The sequence below is a fragment of the Penicillium arizonense genome (genome assembly GCF_001773325.1).
Source record: "Penicillium arizonense strain CBS 141311 chromosome Unknown PENARI_contig001, whole genome shotgun sequence".
Classification (NCBI taxonomy): Eukaryota; Fungi; Ascomycota; class Eurotiomycetes; order Eurotiales; family Aspergillaceae; genus Penicillium; species Penicillium arizonense.
The window spans coordinates 321,702-344,110 of NW_019173278.1; the positions used below are offsets into that span (position 1 = coordinate 321,702).

The window sequence follows — 22,409 nt, forward strand, 5'->3', positions numbered from 1 at the left end:
CACAACATAAAAGCAGGATCTGAGTCGACAGATCTTAGAATACATAGACGAAATCCTCGTTCTGCCAATCAGTCAGGTCCTTCCAGCTATTGTCCACCATTTGTTGGGCAGGCAGATCTTCTTTGTCGTCCGAAGCAACTTGGACGGCTTGCATTGACTGATCGACGACCTTGGCACTTTTTCCAACAGCCACACGTCTCTGTTCATGCTTCTTGTTCAAGAAATGAAGGTATGCCATGTTCGCCCTGGAAATCAAATTTAGCAAAAAAAGGTATTACACCATGGTGTAGAGAACTCAACTCACCCGGTTAGCAGTATCAACACACAGAACAGTGCCAGGCTAGTGGATTGTTAGTGACTGCGAAACAGATTCAATCTTTGTGTACTTACTTGGATAGAAGTCCACGGCGGTAAAGTGGTGCCTCGTTAGTGGTATAAAGGTTGGGACCGAGGACCTATCGTCAAGCAGGTCAGTGGCGGAGAACAAGGTCTCAGTTGTCTTCGTTGCGTTTCTTACATTACCAGCGCACTGTCCAACGTAAAGGATACCGGTAGTAACCTTCTTCTTAGTCTCTCCTGCAGTGTTTCCTGCGGACCATGAGTAGATCAATGGAGCTAAGTAGGGTTAGCCATGCCTCTCATAAGAACCAAGCAGACACTTACTGATAGCTGGGTACACAGAAATCTAGTTCATATAGGTTAGCAGTTTTCCACGGGAATTGTTGTCCCTGCTGACCACTTACAATATAGTATCCCGCAAGCAAAGGTCCCTTGTGGGCAGCATCGTGCGTAATCTGCAAGAGCATGACACACCCGGCGATAGGAGGAAGGCACAGCAATGCCACCACAGGGCCTTTCATCTTCCAACAAGTCGCCAGCCATGCACTTCCCATAGTTGCGACAAGCTGAACAGCTCCAAATGGAATGTTGAACAACATGGTGTCATATTGGCTGAGACCGAAGGACTTGATGATTAATGGACCGAACGTGGTGATACCGCCACTTGGGACACTGGAATGGCAGACTGTTAGTAAATTACTTTTGGCTCTGCCTCAAGAGATAAGGGTGACGTACGAGATTGAGAACATCAACGCAAACCAGAACCATGACTTGGGGTCGAGGAATGCTTCCTTGACATGGTCCCATTTCCATTCCTGGCTCTCCACACCCTGTTGATTCATCCGCTGTCTATAAACCCGTAAGTAGATGTGCCTCATAGCTTGGACCTCAGGCTAAATACCTTTCAATCGCAAGTAGTTTGTCTTCTTCGTTGAGAAATTTGGCCGAGACGGGGGAGTCAGGCATGAAGACACTATTGTAAAAGACTGTATTAGTATAATGTTCATGGATGTGATAGGGAAAGGTCAAATCTCACAGGATGACGGCAGCGAACGCAACGGTAACCAGACCAAAGAAAAGGAAAATGATCTTAAGCATTGTTAGATTGAGAATCGAGAAAAAGAGCCCGTATTAGGTAGCTTACCTGGTAGGGTGCAAAGATAGAAGAGCGGATGTGTCCCAGTCCATATGCAATCAAACTTCCGAACTGTCCAAGGTCAATGTATGCCAAAATGCACCAGACGAAAGGAACCCACCATGTTCACAACTCCATTCATTGCGTACCAGGAACTCAATCTCACTGGCTGTTCACGACGCCGGTACCACATTTGAGTAACTGCAATGAAAGCCGGGGCTAATTGTACCCTTCATCAGCTAGGTCAACGTCTATGATCAGACCAACACTTACCAATTCCAGCCTCAAAGATACCCAAGAAGATTCGGCAAGCAAGGAGCTCTCCAAAGTTGGTTGCTGCTGTCATGCAAGATAAAGCAATACCCCAGAGAAGACACGACGCAGCCAGGAACTTGCCCAGGGGCACCTTGACCAAAACGTAGGCGACCAGGGGCTGGAACACCAGCTGAGCCAGATAAATCGAGGCTCCTAACCAGGAATACTGATGGCCATGGAGGTTGGCTTTCTCAACAATGCCAAAAATTGAGGCATAGGAGATGGTTGACTTGTCGAGTTGCTGGAGGAAGTAGATTCCTAGGAGAATAGGGAGCAGACGCAGGTCGATCTTTCGAAGGACTTTCGCGTTGTTCTCGGGAGTGAGGATAGTTGAGTGACCTGCCTCCTGGATGAGTTGGAGAGCATGGTCTCCTTGAGTCTGATTCTTTTTGCCATCATCGGAGTGACGGGCTGCAGATTGTTGCGAGGGTTCGATGGTCTCAACAAACTCCTCCTGCTGGGCCTTCGGCTGTGACATTCGTGCCTCCTGCGACATGGTTGATCACTCGCAGAGGCTGCAAGATATTGATATATAGATGAGTAGTAATATGAAGGTAACTTCTCAGGGGTGGGAAGACGAGGAATTAGGGCTGGATATATCAGTACCCCGTGGGGAAGACGAAGTATATTACATACCCCGGACGAAACACGATCAAACCCGACGGTCATACCACGGCGCCTGAATTAGCCTTTCGCCTCTGTGGCATAGTTTCCGTTTCCTGTGCCGAGTCTGTCTAGTGCCTCTAGTGTGTCTTGAGTCTAGTCTGACCACGTCAGGTTATGTGGGGAGACACGGCAGCACACACTCGGCCCGCACAACCTCCAGTCCAATCAATTGCCTCGTTCTAGGGCTCGTGGGAGGAGAAAAAGCAGAGTTTTGACGGGACCAGGAATAACATCGGCTTTCGGTGAACAAACCCGATATTGTCTTGGCGGATCTGGGGAAATGCGGGGGGAAAGGCAAATTTGGACATATGCGGGAATATTCAACTTCGGTGGTCAACACCGATCTCCGACTGTATAACCCCCCACGTAACTGCATCATCAATGGGACCAGCGGGGGTCATGCAATTTGAAGGATCTCAGGAAGCATTCAAATACGGCACCATGTCAGGGCAGATCCTGGTCTTTTCAGATTCCTGGAATCAATCACATCCTCATTATGCCTCAAAAAGAAGTCTGCCCGAAGGGCTACCAGCAAGTGCCCCAGACTACGAACTCTGAAGCTTCGGTTCAAGTTCGCAGCAGCACAAAGAGCAAGACTCCTTTCGACTTCACCTTCGAGGCCATTCGCCCCAACCTCTTCCGTGCCACCTTCGCTTCCGCAGATCACCCTATTCCTCCTTATCCCAGCGTCACCAAGCCCGCCACCAACCTTCAGGGTGTCAATGTCTCTACCAAGGAGGATGCTACCTCCAAGACCATTGATGTTGCCGGTGTCACCGCCAAGGTAGAGTGGGAGCACACCCCCGTGGTCAATATTTCATGGACCGGCTCCGAGAAGTCTCTGCACAGTGATCTGCCTCTACGATCCTATGTCGCAGACTCTGAGGGTGTCGCGAACTACTCTGTCCATGACCGGGAATGTCTTCACGTTGGTCTGGGTGAGAAGGCAGCTCCGATGGACCTGAGCGGCCGCAGCTTTCAGCTCTCCGCTACCGACTGCTTCGGGTACGATGTCTACAAGACCGATCCTCTGTACAAGCACATCCCGCTCCTGATCAAGGCCTCTGCCGAGGGTTGTGTGGCCATTTTCTCCACTACCCATGGCCGTGGTCTGTGGTCCGTTGGTGCCGAGATCGATGGTCTCTGGGGTCACTTCAAGGTGTACCGCCAGGACTATGGTGGTCTTGAGCAGTACTACATCGTCGGCAAGACTATCCCGGATGTTGTCCGATCTTATGCCGAGTTGGTCGGCTTCCCGATTCTCGTGCCCCGCTGGGCTTATGGTTATATCTCTGGTGGCTACAAGTACACCATGTTGGATGAGCCTCGTGCTCACTTGGCCCTCCTTGAGTTTGCCGAGAAGCTGAAGCAGCATGGTATCCCCTGCTCGGCTCACCAAATGAGTTCAGGCTACTCTATTGCAGAGACCGAACCCAAGGTTCGCAATGTCTTCACCTGGAACCGAAGCCGTTTCCCCGACCCCGAGGACTGGATTAAGAAGATGCACCAATACGGTATCCGTCTTCTGACCAACATCAAGCCTTTCCTGTTGGAGTCCCACCCCGACTTCCAGAAGCTTGTTGATGCAGGTGGTTTCTTCAAGGACTCCGACAAGGAGCCCGGTTACATGCGTCTGTGGAGTGCTGGTGGTGCCACTGGCGGCGACGGTGCTCACATCGACTTCACCTCTAAGGAAGCCTTCAAGTTCTGGTATGACGGCGTGCAGAGCCTGAAGAAGGTTGGCATTGATGGCATGTGGAATGACAACAACGAATATACCCTGCCTGATGACGACTGGACACTCGCTCTCAACGAGCCCACCGTCGCCGACGCCGCCGCAAAAAACGTGAAGAACTCTGTCGGTCTCTGGGGTCGTGCCCTCCACACCGAGCTGATGGGCAAGTCCTCGCACGATGCCCTCCTCGATATGGAGCCCAAGTACCGTCCCTTCGTTCTGACCCGCAGCTCTACGGCCGGTACAAACCGGTACGCCGCCAGCTCCTGGAGTGGCGACAACGTCACCAGCTGGGAGAACATGAAGGGAGCCAACGCACTGTCCCTGAACGCAGGCATGTCCCTGCTGCAGTGCGAGGGCCACGACATCGGCGGATTCGAGGGCCCCCAGCCCTCTCCCGAGCTCCTCCTCCGCTGGATCCAGCTGGGCTGCCACGCACCCCGTTTCGCCATCAATTGCTTCAAAACCTCCCCCAAGGATTCCTCCGTCGGAGACGTCATCGAACCCTTCATGTACCCAGAGATCACCCCACAGGTCCGCGATACCATCAAGCGCCGCTACGAGATGCTGCCCTACATCTACTCCCTCGGACTGGAGAGCCACATGTTCGCCGCACCACCACAGCGCTGGACCGGCTGGGGCTACGAGTCCGATCCAGAAGTGTGGACTAAGGAGATCAAGGCCGGCGAGTCCCAGTTCTGGTTCGGTGACAGCATGATCGTCGGCGGAGTATACACTGCTGGCGTGAACACCGCCAACGTCTACCTGCCCCGCAAGTCTGGCAATGCCTTCGACTACGGCTACGTGAACATGAACGCACCATACCAGTACATTGCCTCCGGCCAATGGACCGAGATTTCCTCGGAATGGCAGACCAGCATCCCACTCATCGCCCGTATCGGCGGTGCTATTCCCATCGGAAAGAACGTACACACCCGCGTTCCCGGCGATGATACCGCCGCCTCAATGGCCGTCGAAGAAATCGATGACTACCGAGGTGTGGAGATCTTCCCACCTAAGGGAACCTCGCACGGCAACGTCTTCTCGAAGACCTGGTACGAGGATGATGGTATCTCCGTCCAGCCCAAGACATCTAGCTACACTGTCAGCTACAGCTCTACCGAGGAGAAGGTGCTTGTTAAGTTTGAGCGGGATGAGAAGTCTGGCTTTGTTCCTGCTTGGAAGGAGCTGGATATTGTTTTGCATAATGGTGACCAGCGCCGTGTTGTTTCGAGTACTGGTGACGAGATCGTGCTTAAGGGTACTGACTCTCGTGGTCGTGTTGTTTATACCCTCAAGGCTTAGGTGTGAGGCTTATTGCATATTGTGAGATTGGGCTGGAATTTCCTGCTTTGGATATAGACTCGCATTTGCATGTGGGATAGTTATAGATGGTTATGTGGATAGATGAATTTTATATGACTTTTAATGAACAACCTGGTACTTTAGTAGAGGATGGATTAACTGGCGACGGGATATGTGTGGCCAGTAACAGTTAGAGATCCTCTTGAGTACTAACAGGATCTTGTTTGTTCTGCCTAGGATCTCTCTTTATGCCAGAAGCCCCATGCTATCTACCCCCACTTCCATTTCTTTTTCTATTTCTGTTACTTCTCTGTCGATTTTCCAGGAGACTGTAGAATCATACTCTGATACTTCTTCCTTAATCAAACTTACTCCTACGATCCGGATTAATATGACGGGCCTTGATTCGTGGGATAAAATGACCAAACCAGGCTGCAACACGGGCATCCATGTGTTGGCCAAGGCACCTGGGCATCTTATAAAGCTGGTCTTCCCCCAAACCCGGGACATTTACTGCTCATCTTCACTCCTTATTCAACAGTGTGGAAATGGAGACCCTCACTGAGAGGCTGGAACATACTCGCTTAAATGATGAGCCAGAGGTAGATCAGTTACTATTCAAGCCCCCATTGCATAGCGGACTAGCAGCAACGGCCTTAGATGGTATACCACGTTATCTTTTCCGTGTTGTTACTCCTTATTCCGACGGCACAGCGGATGAGACGTGGGTGCGCTCAGAATCAGCTTCCCGGAACAAAGCCTCTTCCGCGGAAGACATTTTCCACAAATTCGATCTCGAGAAACGAACGATCGTAGCTCGAACACTCAATTTGCATCTTCGATGGTGGCCGAAGGGTGACTTGGATGACAACTTTGTTTCCTGGACCAGTTCGTTACTCTTCGCGATTCAGTATATCTTCTACCGGCATCGCAGCCCTAAAGATCGATCGAGATGGGAAGAAATTAAGCTATATGTCATAGATACAGCACAGTTTCCCAAAGGAACATTCCTTGCAGACTTAGATTTGATCCATGCACTTTGTGAATACGACACTACCCCTGGAAATAATATGGAAAAATTCGAATCCTTGCGCAAAAGGCAAGACTATTACTTTGGGGAATATCTCTCACAGGGGTCTCTGAAGATCGAAAACAAATTTGTGTTGATTCCCGCCAAAGACTTTTTCGAATATGATCAATTATGCCGCCTACAGCCTCATTTTGGTGATATTCAGATTCCTAATAGAAACCCTGAGTTGGCGAACGAGGTCATACGTCTTCGTAAAGCTATATGGCCAGGCACCGATCTACCAAAATTGTCGTCAGAGAAGATCGGCTCTCGTTTACGCATTATGAACAGAATTCTCATAGGTCTTACACCGAGATGGAGATTCCCTCTTGCGACTTACTCTATAACCCTGATCGGCACGAAAACAGTAACATCAGACCAAGGGAATGCAGATGACAATGTCTTCTTCGAATACTTTCGATCTGACCCTGTTCATGGTAGGAGCACCGGTATAGTATCTTCATCCAAGAAAACACAATTTCTAACCACAATTTCTAACCACAATTTCTGGAACGACAGAGGGACAACAAGCCCTGCTACCTTCCGATTTCAATCTTCGCAAGCCAGAGATACTACCGGAGATGGAAAGAGTCAAAAATCTTGTTCTTGAAATACACCAGTATTACAACCTCAGACAGACGCTAGGTTAGTATATTTATTTACTATGGTTACTCGCTCACAGCCTCTATTAGGCCGTTTTGACACAAAGCAGACCACATCAAGTTGACCGAGAAAAGTTTGAATGGAGTTGCTACACGAGGCGGAAGTTTTTCTCACGACGAAGCAGAGCGAAATGAGGTGCTGCTTCGTACTAGCCAACTTGTATTGTCAAGGCTTCGCACAGTACAGATGCTATGTGAAAAGATCATCTTGGTTGCACCGGAAGAGGCACGGGAAGAGGCATAGATGGTGGTGTGTTTTTTGCTTCTCTCTCTCAGTTCTGCTATAAATTGCAATCATTATCTGCTAGTCATAATCAGTCCTGCTGCATTCAAAATACAGTTTTCCTACCTGATACTGAGCTGGGCGTAGCAAAATGATGAAACAGCTTCTACTCCATAGAGTACATATAACTAATCTGACATCTTCACCTGGGCATATGAAGACATATGAAGGATTTCGGGCTAAATGATTCAAATAGAAATAACCAAAAAAGACTTGTTAATACATATGTAGTCAACACCAACAAGACCTGGAATCATCTATACAATACAGAGTCCCGTCGCATGCAATCGACCGGAAACTAAAAAGAGGCAAAATGAAAATGCATCCAATACCGCCAAGGCCCTACTTCTTCTGAGCCTCACCACCAGGCGGCAAACCAGTAAATGGATCAAGACGCAACTCAGTAGCCGAAACAGGCTTGTAAGTAGTCTGACCCTCCCTAGCCATCTTCAACCGTCGAACCTGACCAGCCTCACCAGCCCGGCCAAGAATACCAGCAATCAAAGCAGTAGCGCGCAGACTATCATCGTTGGAAGGAATCGGGTAGGTCACGCGGGTAGGATCAGCATCGGTATCAACAATACCAATAGTAGGAACATTGTTCAAGCCACACTCATGCAGCAAGACAACATTCTCAAGCGGATTCAAGCAAACAACAAGATCCGGCTTAAGAGAAGGCCGATCCGCAAGATCAGCCTTAAACTCCAACAACTCCTCATCAAGCGCATTAACAACCCGAGTCTCGCAGTGACCCAGGATCTGCTCGCCATTCGTCAAGCTGCCGGGAATCCACCGCTCGAAAATGTGGTAGCCCTTTGCCAGCTCGGCGGCTTTGACAACGGCCCGCTTTTGGCCCTTGCGTGTGCCGGCAAAGAGGATCAGGCCGCCGCGCGCCGCGACTTCTTCTACTACTTTCGCCGCGCGGCGGAGGTATGCTGCTGTCACGTCCAGTGAGATGATGTGCACTCCTTCACGGATACCGTAGATGTAGCGCGAGTTCTGCGGGTTCCAGCGCGAGGTCGAGTGGCCCAGGTGGGTTCCTGCTGCGAGGAGCATTTCGAGGGTTACCTGGGAGGGCTTGGGAGGGTTGCGGAGGATATTTTCGGGGTCGTAGGAGGTTTTCACGGAGGTGCCAAGTTTGTGGAATTTAGCTCCTAGTAGGAGGGAGAAAGTATGGGTTAGGTTGTGTTTCTGGGCTTTTGGAAAAGATTCGCGGGCTCACTTTGTGATTCTTCTTGCTGTGCGGGTGTCTTTGCCTGTGATTGCGCATTCATCATCTCAATCAGGGGGTTCTCTGCCCGGGGAATGGGCTCCGACTGGAGAATGGGCTCCGACTCCTGGGGAGGAGCTGGCACGACTGGTTCGCCTAGTGTGGTCGGGATTGTCGATTGGAAGCGAGTTGAGATCGGGGCTCGTCGGCTCACAGCCAGGAGCTGGCGGCCTGGGAATTGCGCTGTTAGCTGTGTGGTTGGATGAAACGGTTGCAATTGGATCACACTCACTCTGCCGCATACAGAACTTCCGTACAATCATTTTGGGAATGCTGAATCGTAGATGGGTCTGGCAGGAAGGTTGAGGTCTGCCGCTCGAACTTTTGTCGGGCTTGGCAGTTGGTGCCTGAGGCCGTCGATTATTCCACTTGGGGTTTGTTTGGATCTCTCCGCCCTGCATGTTCTCGACTCTACTGCAGATCCTATTACTTTTGAAGTCAATATCTACGATAATTGTATACATGGAAAGTATCCAGGTCATCACGTTGGAATTCTGGGAATTATGATTCATGAAATCACGCAAAGGTGATTTCCGATCTGAATGCAGTTGGTTCATGATACAAAAGCCCCTCTTGGGCGAAGCAATAAAACCCCATAAAAATCAAAGCGATCAAGTGAAAAGATACATGCCAGCCCGTTGCGGAAATATAGCAGAAAAAAGGAAATTCATCAAGGACGTGTCGTCAGGAAGCAAAGCGAAGAGTCTACCCTCTACTTCTTGAAGAAGCCACCGAGCTGGTCCATCATGGAGCCGCTGCTACCGTTGTGGGAAGGAGGGGGACCACCGTAAGGGCCACCGGGGGGAGCGCCCTGGTGGTTGGGAGAGTGGCTGTTCCCGCGGTGCTTCTTGACGGCATCTTCGGCGATGGAACCGATGATAGCACCACCAATTGTTCCAAGGAATCCGTGGTTAGCCTTGTGGCCGGCGAAGCCACCGGCAGCACCTCCAGCGAGGGCACCGGCGAGACCACGCTCGCCCTCCTGAGCTTCACCGGGGGCGCCCTGCTGCTGCTGGTCGTAACCACTGTTGCCTGTTAGTCCAAGTCCAGAATGAGAAGTGGGAGATGAAGTGACATACCCTTGGTGCTGGCCATGCTGCTGGCCATACTGCTGCTCGCCATGCTGCTGACCACCGTAGTAGTCAGATGCGCCACCCTGCTGGCCGTAGCCCTGGGGCTGCTGGTGCTGCTGGTGCTGTTGCTGGCCGTAGTAGTCGGCAGAACCACCCTGCTGACCATAGCCTTGCTGAGGGGGGTAACCCTGCTGAGGCTGACCGTAGCCCTGCTGGCCGTAACCCTGCTGAGGCTGACCGTAACCCTGCTGGCCGTAACCTTGCTGGCCGTAGCCACCCTGGTTGTACTGGTCGTAGCCGGACATTATGTAAGAGTGTAAAGGTTTGAAGGTTTGAAGTGGTAAGTAGAAAGTAAGAGTGTGGAGGAAGATGAAATCAGAAAGTCAAGTGAGAGGAGGGGCAACCCTTTATAGGAAGTGACCTAAGAAGCCACAGGGCTGATACATGTACAGTAACCCCACATGGCCAAGCGAAATATTACAGGAGGCGCAGTAATCCTCTCAGCCTTGCGCACATCATTACTCCGTACTTACATTCTTACTGCAGGCACAGCCACATAGCGCAGCACGATTCTTGATGCAGTTGTGGCTATGCCAGGCTAAGTTGTATATGGAGTATTTGTATGTTCTCCGTAAATAGATCAGATTAAACGGATCTATCGGCTTCCACGGTTCTTCCAGAACTCTACGCGGCCTGCGACCGCCGAGACTTTCTTTCTCCGCACAACTCTCGGCGTACAAGTATCGTGCTGTCTTATTCGGCTGCCTGGTAACACTAAGCCCCTCATACATCCGGTCTGTCCGAGCCGCCCCTGAGTGTTAAAAATACCCGATTTGTATTGTTACACTCATACACGTATGAACAGTGGCGCATGAATCACCCGATCTAAGAATATATTCTTATGACCTTGAACTGTGTTGACGTCGGGGGAATATGAAAACTCTCAGTCTTTGGGTTCTGCAAGTGAAAATTATCTCACTTGACTATATTCTGGAAGAACGCGTACGCCTAAACCCGAACCCGAAAGCCAAGGCCGTAGTATCCCTAACATATTGTTTCTCCGACATCAACTGTACCCACATCTCGTTGTGTCCGATCCGATCACATCCCCCAAAGGGCCTGTATTGAGATCATAGTGATAACATATTCAAACCTTCGCATGAAGACAACTTGGAAATGCAATACATACGTAGATCAGATGTATGAGTTTGACTTTTGTCCAAGTCAAACAAAATATATCATTGAACGGCCCTTCCGAGACTGGGCATGCGATCAAGGACATGCGCTTATATGTATAAAGAGTGAAGATCGTCACCCGATCACCCTGTGAACAAAGACACCCATACCAGCCTTATCTTCTGACCCCGGCCACTCGTTGGTCTTTGTATTCAACGTCTTTGGATGCTTATTCTTGACTCATGACTTGAAAATTAGACTTGGATTCGACTTGATGACAGTAGTTCAATCCATCCTCAAGGTCCTCATGTCACAACTGGTCGTACTAATGTATTCTGGCTGATGATCATGTCTCAGCATCAGTTGCAGTCTTGTTTCTTGACTAATTCTCCGGTCTATACATCGCCACAGAAGCCTGTTTGATCCCAGACACCCATGTACCAGATATATACATCCACCCCAATGATCACAGACTCGCATCCGAATATCTCCGACCAAATTCCAGCCGATCAACAGAGTGCAGTGGACATGCAGAACGAGTTTAACCAATCAAACTGCCTGGTCGGAGCACATCCACCGGACGACTTATACTAGTTCATCAAGCGCTCCAACACCTTATTTATGCCGTTCAGCCCTGACAATCCCTTACAGGATGATCAATGGAAATGGGCTCTGCTGATCCACCGTTCTTTTTCTTCTTCTCTGTGATTCCCATATTTCCTCGGTGATAGATTCCATAACGGGATCCCTTCTGATTATTTCCTACGCCCTATAAAGACTAGAGCTATGGGCCATCCCGATCAACACAGGCATTAGCCCGCAAAAGTTTACTTTAAACTTATTCTTTGCCGCACTCGTTTCATCGATTTTTTGGGTCATTTGTTCTGCTTATATATATCAACCGGGCCTGCTTTTGTAGATCTACGGGCCAAGATGTTGCTGCAATTGGTTCTCATGGCTCTATGCCTCGTTCTCGGGATTGTGTCTGCCCAAAATCCGACAGTCTATATCATTCGGCATGGTGAGAAGCCCGCGAATAAGGATGACCACGGCCTCATCCTGGATGGGATCAAGCGGGCGCAATGTCTGCGCAGTGTTTTCGGAGAGGGATCGGGATACAATATTGGGCATATTATGGCGCCTCATGTAAGAGAGGGTAAGTTCAGAGCATTACTCCTTAATATACAGCAGTGCGAAGTGCCGAGGCGTTGCGCACTGCTTATCCAGTTCGTCAACGTGGCTGGCTGGCTGACTTGTGATGTGGTGTATAAATGGCGCGCACCGCCGTGCATTCCTGACTGTCCTTCCTCTTGCAAATGACCTCGGCCTGACTGTTGATACTCACTGCAAGCGTAAGAAGGTCGAATGCGTTGCTGAGACGGTTCGGTCCTATGATGGACCGGGCAATATTTTGATTGCCTGGCGACACACGAATATGGGTGGGATTGAGGAGGCGCTTGGTGCATATGAGCCTATCGAGTACCCGGATGATCGGTGAGTGATTTTGTGCTTTCCAACTGTTGGTTCCAAACGTGTCGGATTTGATAGTGGTTATCTCCGAGCCCTCTTGAAGATCCTGTCTGTTTTGGATATTTTGGATATAATCTGGGGATTGCCCTCGATATTTAGTAGTGTACTAGTACTGACTGTCTCAGCTTCGATCTCATTTGGACAGACCCTTGGCCCTATGGCAATGTTACGCAGGTTGAGAGCGAGGGTTGTCCCGGATTGGACACAGATCGTCTGGTAGACCAGTCTTGATCTGGAGTGTTTGTTGTATTAGCATTGGGCCTGGCAGTTCATTGCATATGTTTGGGTATATTGCATCAAGGAGTAAATATGAACAAAACCACATGAGACACAATATAAGATCTTCAAGGACATCCGAAGTGTAGAATCACCGCACGGGCCACCAGCAAAATTCTCAGGCGGTGAGTCTGAGCGGAGACAATTTGTAGCGCCAAGATTTCCTCACCCCAAATTTTTCGTAGCGCTTGACCAGCTTCCCCCTCCAGATTGCAATTCAGTCTACGGGAAAGATCATGGATGATATCGAGGTTTGTGATCTTGGAAATTGCTCTAGGACTGTGCGCTGACTGTCATCCAGGATCGGCTACGCAGCCATGCACAGGCATTTGACGGTCTACTGTCCTTGATCCCCGCCAAATATTACTACGGTGAAGAGAACACAAGTGTATGTAGGCCCTGCGCCCTGTCAGACCTCTGCTTTTTGCCCTCGAAAGAGTTCTGTTTTCTGCCACCTTTTGCCGTTATGCATCCTGAAGACTCTGTCTGACCATCCTCTCTCACAGGATCAATGGCAACGCAAGAAGCAGACGAAAGAACAAGCTCGTGAAGCGAAGCGAGCAAAGCTTGACCCTGAAGCCGCCAAGACCGCCAAAGACGTGATGGACGAGAATGCACGCAAGCGCAAGCGCGAGGATGGAACCATCCTGTCCGACTCGTCAGATGGAGAGATGGGCACCGAGAACCCCAAGGAGGGACTGAACCGCGGAAACGCCAAGCCCAAGAAGCAGAAGTCGGTCGAGAACGGTGAGAAGGACGCCACCAAGGCAGCCGAAGTCGAGGCCCGGAAAAAGCAAAACGCAGAGAAGAAGGCCGCGAAGAAGGCTGAACAAAAGGAGAAGAAGAAGGCCAAGGATATTGCCCGGAAGGAGAAGGCTCAGCAGAACAAGAAGCAGTCGAATGCTACAACAGAGGATTCGGAAAAATCTGCACCAAAGCCTAACGCATCGAAGCCTAACGGTGATACCACCAAGAAAGCCGATGCATCTGACGACGAAGAGGATGATGAGAACGAAGAGGAAGATGGCATTGTCGAGGAAGGATTCTCTCTTGAATTCAACGACCAGCCCGAAAACTCCTCAGCCTCGTCCACCCCTCACTCTCCCAATGCCTCAAATCCCCAATCTGGCAGCTCCTCTATTTCCTCCATCGTCCCTCCCTCCGCCTCCACCGAAGTCAAATCCTCAGAGCCCAAACCTCTCAAGCACACACCCGAAGAGCTGAAGCAGCGCCTACAAAAGCGCCTCGACGAGCTCCGGGCGAAGCGCCACGCAGATGGACTCAACGGCAAGCCTGCCCGTAACCGCCAAGAGCTCATCGAAGCACGTCGGCAAAAAGCCGAGCAAAGAAAAGCCCACAAGAAGGAATTGCGCCAAAAGGCCAAAGATGAGGAGCAGCTGAAGTCAGACGAAGCCATGGCCCGCCGCTTCTCCCCCGGTGGCTCCGGCTCTCTCCTGGCCTCCCCCCGCTCCCCAGCCGAGTCTGTCGGCTCCTCCAGCAACAACTTCTCCTTCGGCCGTATGATCTTCACAGACGGCCAAGCCACAGACGCTGCCGGCACCGATGTGCACGACAAGCCCAAGACTCACGGTGCCCGCGACCCCGCTGCCCAGTTGAAGGCCGCCGAGGCCAAGCGTGCCCGTCTCGCAGAAATGGATCCTACCAAGCGTGCCGACATCGAAGAGAAGGACCGCTGGTTGAACGCCAAGAAGCGTGCCCACGGCGAGCGTGTCCGTGACGACACCTCCCTGTTGAAGAAGGCCCTCAAGCGCAAGGAGACCGCAAAGAAGAAGTCCGAGCGTGAGTGGAAGGACCGCCTCGAGACTGTCGCTCGCTCCAAGGAGCAACGCCAGTCCAAGCGTGACGAGAACCTCCGCAAGCGCCGAGACGAGAAGGGCAACAAGGGCGGCAAGAAGAAGCCCAGCAGCGGTGGCAAGAAGAAGGCCGCTCGTCCCGGCTTTGAAGGCGGCAGCTTCAAGGCCAAGTCAGGCGGCGGCAAGAAGAAATAAGTCGGAAAAGAACCCCAAGTCAAACCGTTAAGATTTAAGCCTTGATGTCATTTTTTACTTCTGGCTTGTCTTCGGTCGAAATCATCCTTTTTGTCTTGTTACATTCTTCCCTTTCCTCTATTTCTTCTTCTTGCATACCCTTTTTCCTCTAACCGGGCTGTTCTGGGATAACAACATCCCACCAGAACGCACATAGACCCACCCTCTCGACGAGCTACAACAAAAAAAGTGTTTTGCGACTTTGAATTGGGAAATATCCGTCCGGAGATCAAGGTGCCTGGTGTTTACGTTTTGTGTGGCGGCTTGGATCCGTCAAATCTTTTATGTCTATGCATGACAGCATCGGTAGCGATTTGATTTATATCTGTGAATACAAATATCATTTCCTTCCATTTGGCTGAACCTGTTCTTTCGTGTTTCGAGAGCATAGATCTTTATAAACATATATAATGTTAAAAATATTAAGTTGAGTCTATAGGTAAGTTGAGGTAGATTCAGATATCGTTGATGACGGAAGCGTGTTCTGTTATGAGATGTAAGATCTGATAATGAGACGGGATTGACCAAATTTATATTTTAAATACGATCTCAACCAAATCAAAGAGACCTGCTGGATTCCAAAACATAGGAAATAAAGAGACAAAGGAGTCAAGATTCACGGGAAAGATATTCCTTGAGGAATTGACTGGTACAAGATGAGAACACAGATCGAGGGCATTTATGTACAGTGTGTATAATGGGGTTCAGAAAAAGAGGGAAATGATTCCTTCTTATTTTCGAGGCACGAAAACTCGTGCTTCTTCAATGGGTATTGCGACTGGCATCTTCCTGTCCGCACAAATCCACTCTCTAAGGAAAATGTGCGTGAACAAGGATCGACATGCCAATCAGATGAAAATCGAGGCGATTGAATTATCGGTAGGGAGCATCCGCACGGGCAGCAGCGGCAATCTCGGGCTCCCACTTGTCACCGTTGGCGAGGAGCTTCTCCTTGTTGTACAGCAGCTCCTCACGGGTCTCGGTGGCGTACTCAGCGTTGGAGGCTAGAGAAAAGGTGTTAGTCAATTGGGCCCATCTGATAGTCGCCTCAAAAGGGTTGACTCACTCTCAACGATGGCATCCACAGGGCAACTCTCCTGGCAGTAACCACAGTAAATGCATTTGGTCATATCAATATCGTAACGGGTTGTCCGGCGGCTTCCATCCTCACGCTCCTCAGCCTCAATGGTGATAGCCTGGGCGGGGCAGATAGCCTCGCAGAGCTTGCAAGCAATGCAGCGCTCCTCACCGGTGGGATAGCGACGGAGGGCGTGTTCACCACGGAAACGGGGAGAGATGGGACCCTTCTCGAACGGGTAGAAGATGGTGTAACTGCATAAAGAAAGGACAATTAATTCGATTTGAACTTGAACCCTCTCCAGGGATTGAGAACACGGTTGCGATCCGTATCCACGTCGACGAGTGTGGGACTTACGGTGGTCTGAAAAACTGCTCCAGCACCACGTACATGCCGCGGAAAATCTCAGCCATGAGGAAGTATTTGCTGGCCTTGTCCAGGGAGGACTCGGAGTCCTGGTCCCAGCGCTTGGGAGCGGGCAGGCGGAAGCCGGCCTGGGGAGCACCCGCTGGGGTTGCTGCGCGGGACGCCGAGGAAGAGAAGTTTGCGGTTGAGCCCATCAAGCCGAAGGGGGTCGGCCGACGGTAGGCGACGAGCCTCGCGACCGATCGGGTGGCGGCCATGGTTGGAGCGGAGAGGAGGATGAAGATGGGGGGAGAGTCGAAGCAGTTGGAGGTACTTGAGGGGGAAGGGGAGCCAAGTGGACGAGGTTGTGGTAGTTTGCAGGTTTCGGGCTTAGGTCATTCCTTTCTGTTGGTCGCTGATTGGGCCGCAGGATTTTGCTGGAGCGCCGACCTTCCTCATCTCGCCTTCTTCTGCTTCTTCCCTCCCAACCTCATTACCTTCCCCCACGTCTCTGTTTCTTTTATTTTAGAACTTTAGCCTTCGCGCTCTTCCGAATCTTCCCACCATGTTCCGCTCCGCCATTGTCCGCTCGCTCAGAGCCTCCGCCCCCCGTGTCATCAAGACCCCGGCTCCCTTCCAGATCCGCAGCTCTCCCATCGCTGTTCCTCAATTCACTCCTTCCATCTTCCAGGGTGCTCGTCTCTACTCTGCTCCTGCCGGTCTCTCCAAGGACGAGGCCGAGGGCCGGATAGTCAACCTGCTCAAGAACTTCGACAAGGTGCGTCATATTGTTTTGCTGGGGATTTTCGTCATCCATTGGCTTCTACGGGGAAAACAAAAGGCTGACTACGTTTGATTTACTATTAGGTCTCCGACTCTAGCAAGGTTAGTGGATCCGGCACAGGTGTTGTTGTGACCTTCACATAGCTATGAGCTAGGGAGGGGCGACCGCAAAAGATTCAGCTACTAAACCCGCTCGACTTGCAGATTAACGGCACTTCCCACTTCTCCAACGACCTCGGTCTGGACAGCTTGGATACCGTTGAGGTCGTCATGGCCATTGAGGAGGTACGCCCAGGTTTCCCTCGGGAAAGCCCGAATCCCTCATATTGTGCGATGGATATTTAACACATTTCAACAGGAGTTCAGCATTGAGATCCCTGACAAGGAGGCCGACCAGATCCACAGCGGTAAGTTCGGACTTGATGGTGATGTTGGATTATTGACAGCTAACATGAATTCCGCGCACAGTCGAGAAGGCTGTTGAGTACATCCTCGCCCAGCCCGATGGTATGTTTGTATCTCTTCTATTTTCACTTGACAACTTGCTAACTTCTCTCCAGCTCACTAAATACTTAATTGAACGTCGGAGATTGGAGAATTTCGGATAGAAAAAGAATCGGAATGGCATCGGGATTCGCTGGACACAGCGACTCATTGAGATGCTACTATGTATGCTGAACCCATGCTGGCTTTTTTTCGTCCTTCATATCGTGTATATCATTTGAATGCAATTTATGCAATTTTGCAACGCATTGTGTGCAGAGACGCGTGCAGCGACATGTGCAGAGACGTGTGCATAGCTAAGTTATATTGAAGAAAGATACCAGTCCTATAAATGGAGTTGGATTCATGTTTTAAATCTCGAGTGTATCGGATCATGTGTGGAGTTAATATGGGGTTGGGCTGATGCATGTCTTGCGAGCACATTTAGATAAGAGTAGAGAGAGAATGTGTGAAAATGTGGACAGAGAGGAGAGAAGGGAAGAGAGAGGATATGTGATAATTGACTTGGAATAACGTACATGTAGAAAGACAATTCAATTGCTAGTATGGACGACTATCTACAGTTGGTAGGTGGTAAGTGTTCTTTGTCACGGGTGTTGATGTGAAGTGCTGGCACCCGTGGACTGCTTGCTGCATTCGACGAGCCACCTCACCGAACTTCCATCCTTTCTCGACTTCCCTTCAAACTCGTAAAACCCATTGATTGTTGAAACTCATCGTTCTGGCCAACCCACTCGGTCCCTGGTTTCCCCTGACGCCGAGTCCCACTTTGGACACTTTCGGTCTACACGGTCCGTCTAACACCTCACTCCATCAATGCTCCCCACCGGCATACAGATCGGCCTTTAAACACCACGTCGCTATCTCCTTCTCGACTTCTCCCTCTCCCCCTCACCCACACCCGGTCCAGATATCCTCATGGCCTCACCAGCCGGGGGCTTGACTCGCCGAAGAGGCGCCGGTCGAGTCGCTGGCGCAGACGAACAAGATGACAGCCGAGTGTCATCCCCAATCTCCAGAAACGGCTCTGCAATGGATAACCGTGGACCGGAGACGTCTTTCACCAGCGCAGAGAATGGCCACAAGATCGCGTTCGACCCCCGCGACATCAGCGAAAACGAGGAACGGGGCAAGCAGCCAAAATTGACCCTGATGGAGGATGTGCTACTGCTCGGACTGAAGGATAAGCAGGTGAGTGATGACAGCAAACTCGATGGGATTCCTGTCTGCCCGACCGTGGTGCAACTGCTGACCTCGCGCCCACGCCGCACAGGGCTATTTGTCCTTCTGGAACGAAAACATTTCCTACGCCCTACGAGGGTGCATCGTCATCGAACTCGCGCTTCGCGGTCGTATAAGCATGCAGAAGGATTCCTCGCGGCGACGCTTCCCCCTGGCCGACCGCGTCATCGAGGTCATCGACGATACATTGACTGGGGAGGTCTTGCTGGACGAGACGCTGAAGATGATGAAGTCGAGCGAGAAGATGAGCGTAAACTCCTGGATTGACCTGCTGAGTGGTATGATATCTCAACCCCCGAGATGCGATGTGAGGTACCTGCTGACTTACGCGTTCGCGATTAGGCGAAACCTGGAACTTGATGAAGATCGGATACCAATTGAAGCAAGTCCGTGAACGACTGGCAAAGGGACTTGTGGACAAGGGTATTCTCCGGACCGAGAAGCGCAACTTCCTCCTTTTCGATATGGCCACACATCCCGTGGCCGACGGTGGCGCGAAAGACGAACTCCACAGACGGGTGCGCAACATCTGCAGCAACCGCACCGTGATTATTCCTCCCAGCCCGTGGCTCCCTGAGGACGCTGAATACCGCTACCTTCGCTCTATTACGATGGTCTGCGCCGCATACGCCGCCAATGTGCTCGAGAACGCTTTGGTCACTATGAGCCACGAGGCTCGTGAGAGAGCCTTTGCGCAGGTGGATGAGCTGTTGGCCGAGTATTCGCAATGGCCATTTGGCCGGAGGACTGGCGGATCCCAGGCGATTGGAGCCAACCTAGCCCAGGCTGTCAACGACGAGATCAACCGGAACAAGGATAGAGAGCTTCAGTTGGAGGTAAGATACTCTCGTTTCAATTCCTGCACAATATATTAACAACTGCTAGATTGTCGCCGCATGCTTGAGCGTATTCACCAGACTTGATTCTTTACTTTAACCTGATGTACTGCTTTGTCCCTAATACACTGTCTTTCCGCGGCTTTTTTTTCGTCTACCGTCCCAACTGAGGTTCGCACGCTGCCCAGGGATTCGGTTTCTTTTCTATTCACTTATGTAGTTTGTCATCCTTTGGGTTGGAACTTGGGCAGAGCATCGTTTTCAAAGGAACTTTCAAAATTCATCCTTGGGTGGGATATCTCATCAACTTTGATTTCCTTCTTCTCCTGTTTTATTCTTTTCTTTTCTTGAATTTGCTCTCTTACTTGAGACTGTGGATCAAGGCTCACTGTGGAACAGCTTTACAATGATCCTCTACACGTCTCTTCGAGTAAGTAGCCCGCCATCGATAAGCTTGTTCGGCGTTCCAGATTGGTGCACAACCCCAGCTTGATTTGACGCGTTTCCTCAGAATCGTTCCTTCTTCAACTTGCTGCTTTCAATATTTTCAATTGCTCTCGATATCTCAATATACCAAAACACAAATCAAAACCAAAAAGATTGAACACAAACATTCTAAGAAGCAGCAGCAGCCTTCCCAGCCGAACCGGCATTAAAGCCTAACAACCATCATCCTCCCCTTCCGACTCCCGGCAGTCCCAGCAGCCATCCCAGCCAAAAGATCAACGGCCCTCTCAAGATCAACAACAGTATCCTCATTCCCCCGAACAAAATTCCCCTTCACCAAATCCGCAATGCGCGCCATAGCGTCCCCATCCGGATTAGGAGGAACAAACCGAGTCTTGATCCCCCTCTTCCGATGCCCGAGGATATCCCGCTCAGCAGGATAAAGAGGCTGATCCGCACACCGCGCCTCTACAACAGTCATCACTGCCCCGTAGTTCTTAATGACGCGGGGAGCATGCGCTTGCCGGAATACCTCGCCGCCAGTACAGTCCAGCACGATATCAACAGGCGGCCAGCGCTGGCACTTGAACGTGCCCCCGATATCACATTCGTCTGGAAGAGGCAGATGCGGAATCACGATGACCCCGTCAACATCCCACTCTTGTCTGATGATCCCTTCTTCGGCTTTGGTGCAGGTCACACAGATCCAGGGCCGGACTGTGGCTGGGAATAGTGTCTCTGCTCGTAGCAGTTGCACTGCGATGCGGCCGACTTCGTTGTCTCGAGCGTTTGTGATCAATAGTCTGATCGACGGGTCTGAATTCTTTCTGGTTGCATTGATACTGCTGCTGATACTGTCACTGATCCTTCTCGCGATACGGCCTCCTGATTGACCGTTTCGGCTTCCGTTGCCGTTGACCAGGTTTAGTAGGGTATTGCGGTGTTCGTTGCCGTTACCATTCTGATTGGCGCTGGATTGACTCTCGTGATGTCTATTGATCAGGCTGAACAGACTGCCACGCCGTGCATTGCTACTCGGCAGGTTCTGGAGCGTGTCACGGCGTTGCCTATCTGGATCCGGGGTCGGGGTGCTGCTCACTCTGCCTGAACCAGAACCAGCGCCAGAGCCAGGGGCAAGACGCATGGGATTATTCTTGCCCCCATTGCAAGCGAGAATCGTACCACGGCGATTCCATTGCCAAACCCAGTGCCCATTCTCACCACTTCCACTTCCACCACCACTGGCCAAATCATTCCCCAAACTCCCACGCTGCTCCTTAAAATTGGCATCAACAACACTCCCATGAAACTCATTCCTCCCATCCCCCCCAACAGCATTCCCATTTCTAACCCCACTCCCATGGCCCGTAAACTTCTCGAACCCATAAGCAGGATCATTGGCAAGAGTATTCTTCCTGGACTCATGCCAAGTCCACCGACCAGTCCCATTCCCCCCAGCATCCCCATCCTCATCCAACCCGCCAGGAACATCCGGATCAAGCCCCGCATATCGAAAAAGCGCCTGCCAAGCCGTGAGCGCCGGCAAAGCCAACGCCGCCGCTTCAGCCGTAGTAATATTCCCCGGTTTAAGCGCCAACTCTGCCTCATACGCAACCGCATAATCCGCGGCGCCCCCGTCCCGCGTATAACTCAACAACCCAAAGACCACATCTCCGATCCGGAAGCGTGGACCTTCATTCCGGTCGTCGTCTTCGCGGGGTGTACTGATAACCGTGCCGCAGAGACTATGCAGTGGGATTTGAGGTGTTGTCTTTTGCGGATTCAGCGCGGAGGCGAGTCTTATTTCGTCGTGGCAGAAAGCTGCTGTTCGGACCTTGAGGAGGTATTGGTGGGCTGAGGGTTGTGGTGTTGGGAAGCTTGTGTCGAGGACTAGACCCGAGCCGTGTTTGCGGATGGTGGTTTTGGTTTCGTCGAGCGATTTGCCGTCGCCTTGTGTGCTGTCTGGGAGGTCTTTTGTTGTTCCTTGGGGGGTGTAGTAGAGAGCTCGCATTGTGAGCGGTGTGAATGGGTTATCGTTTGGGATTGCGGTTGATGCGCGCTTTGCTGGGTTTATGTCTGTTGGGATGTTTGGGTGTAGACTTCTGGATATTTTGGCATGGTCGTGCATTTTGGCGGTTCTCTAGTTGTTTTGGTTTATATTTGGTGGGTTTGTTGGTTTGATGTTGAGGGTTTGCCTTTTGGTCTATAGATTCAAGGCTATTTCCTAATCTTGACGTATGTAGGGCTTAGCTCAGCGTTGCCACTGTTTGATACTTCCGATCAATGCGATTG

At 51.0% G+C, this 22,409-nt stretch overlaps 11 protein-coding genes across 11 annotated transcripts; 6 read left to right on the plus strand and 5 right to left on the minus strand.

The window, feature by feature from the left end:
- Window positions 1-34: 34 nt before the first annotated feature.
- Window positions 35-2,285, minus strand: PENARI_c001G05379 (uncharacterized protein; the record flags this gene model as incomplete). The annotated part of the gene is made up of 12 exons (XM_022626550.1): window positions 35-245; window positions 305-340; window positions 391-455; window positions 518-615; window positions 664-685; window positions 744-1,011; window positions 1,075-1,188; window positions 1,241-1,312; window positions 1,376-1,428; window positions 1,484-1,546; window positions 1,596-1,693; window positions 1,748-2,285. 12 exons carry the CDS (start codon window positions 2,283-2,285, stop codon window positions 35-37), a joined length of 1,638 nt encoding a protein of 545 aa, XP_022493030.1.
- A 666-nt stretch (window positions 2,286-2,951) lies between these two features.
- Window positions 2,952-5,495, plus strand: PENARI_c001G06812 (putative alpha-glucosidase; the record flags this gene model as incomplete). Its single annotated transcript, XM_022626669.1, has 1 exon — window positions 2,952-5,495. The coding sequence occupies one exon, from the start codon at window positions 2,952-2,954 to the stop codon at window positions 5,493-5,495; it is 2,544 nt and encodes an 847-aa protein (XP_022493551.1).
- A 548-nt stretch (window positions 5,496-6,043) lies between these two features.
- On the plus strand, window positions 6,044-7,470 carry PENARI_c001G08581 (uncharacterized protein; the record flags this gene model as incomplete). Its single annotated transcript, XM_022626807.1, has 3 exons — window positions 6,044-7,001; window positions 7,084-7,209; window positions 7,277-7,470. The coding sequence occupies 3 exons, from the start codon at window positions 6,044-6,046 to the stop codon at window positions 7,468-7,470; spliced, it is 1,278 nt and encodes a 425-aa protein (XP_022493704.1).
- A 381-nt stretch (window positions 7,471-7,851) lies between these two features.
- PENARI_c001G12482 (mitochondrial 37S ribosomal protein uS2m) lies at window positions 7,852-9,180 on the minus strand (the record flags this gene model as incomplete). Its single annotated transcript, XM_022627119.1, has 3 exons — window positions 7,852-8,663; window positions 8,732-8,950; window positions 9,012-9,180. 3 exons carry the CDS (start codon window positions 9,178-9,180, stop codon window positions 7,852-7,854), a joined length of 1,200 nt encoding a protein of 399 aa, XP_022493311.1.
- A 311-nt stretch (window positions 9,181-9,491) lies between these two features.
- hel10 (putative high expression lethality protein Hel10) lies at window positions 9,492-10,157 on the minus strand (the record flags this gene model as incomplete). Its single annotated transcript, XM_022626112.1, has 2 exons — window positions 9,492-9,804; window positions 9,859-10,157. The coding sequence occupies 2 exons, from the start codon at window positions 10,155-10,157 to the stop codon at window positions 9,492-9,494; spliced, it is 612 nt and encodes a 203-aa protein (XP_022493464.1).
- Window positions 10,158-11,961: 1,804 nt separating this feature from the next.
- On the plus strand, window positions 11,962-12,789 carry PENARI_c001G03098 (putative phosphoglycerate mutase family protein; the record flags this gene model as incomplete). The annotated part of the gene is made up of 3 exons (XM_022626354.1): window positions 11,962-12,174; window positions 12,380-12,522; window positions 12,684-12,789. The coding sequence occupies 3 exons, from the start codon at window positions 11,962-11,964 to the stop codon at window positions 12,787-12,789; spliced, it is 462 nt and encodes a 153-aa protein (XP_022493184.1).
- A 281-nt stretch (window positions 12,790-13,070) lies between these two features.
- On the plus strand, window positions 13,071-14,843 carry PENARI_c001G12543 (putative 60S ribosome biogenesis protein Rrp14; the record flags this gene model as incomplete). The annotated part of the gene is made up of 3 exons (XM_022627124.1): window positions 13,071-13,085; window positions 13,136-13,222; window positions 13,341-14,843. The coding sequence occupies 3 exons, from the start codon at window positions 13,071-13,073 to the stop codon at window positions 14,841-14,843; spliced, it is 1,605 nt and encodes a 534-aa protein (XP_022493533.1).
- A 912-nt stretch (window positions 14,844-15,755) lies between these two features.
- PENARI_c001G07238 (NuoI/complex I 23 kDa subunit family protein) lies at window positions 15,756-16,583 on the minus strand (the record flags this gene model as incomplete). Its single annotated transcript, XM_022626697.1, has 3 exons — window positions 15,756-15,886; window positions 15,949-16,214; window positions 16,318-16,583. 3 exons carry the CDS (start codon window positions 16,581-16,583, stop codon window positions 15,756-15,758), a joined length of 663 nt encoding a protein of 220 aa, XP_022493198.1.
- A 287-nt stretch (window positions 16,584-16,870) lies between these two features.
- acpA (acyl carrier protein) lies at window positions 16,871-17,656 on the plus strand (the record flags this gene model as incomplete). The annotated part of the gene is made up of 6 exons (XM_022626681.1): window positions 16,871-17,083; window positions 17,173-17,190; window positions 17,293-17,373; window positions 17,447-17,495; window positions 17,557-17,595; window positions 17,649-17,656. The coding sequence occupies 6 exons, from the start codon at window positions 16,871-16,873 to the stop codon at window positions 17,654-17,656; spliced, it is 408 nt and encodes a 135-aa protein (XP_022493258.1).
- Window positions 17,657-18,510: 854 nt separating this feature from the next.
- On the plus strand, window positions 18,511-19,770 carry PENARI_c001G01240 (GOLPH3/VPS74 family protein; the record flags this gene model as incomplete). The annotated part of the gene is made up of 4 exons (XM_022626221.1): window positions 18,511-18,783; window positions 18,866-19,112; window positions 19,177-19,670; window positions 19,720-19,770. 4 exons carry the CDS (start codon window positions 18,511-18,513, stop codon window positions 19,768-19,770), a joined length of 1,065 nt encoding a protein of 354 aa, XP_022493051.1.
- A 552-nt stretch (window positions 19,771-20,322) lies between these two features.
- On the minus strand, window positions 20,323-22,245 carry PENARI_c001G06970 (uncharacterized protein; the record flags this gene model as incomplete). The annotated part of the gene is made up of 1 exon (XM_022626680.1): window positions 20,323-22,245. One exon carries the CDS (start codon window positions 22,243-22,245, stop codon window positions 20,323-20,325), a length of 1,923 nt encoding a protein of 640 aa, XP_022493257.1.
- Window positions 22,246-22,409: the final 164 nt, after the last annotated feature.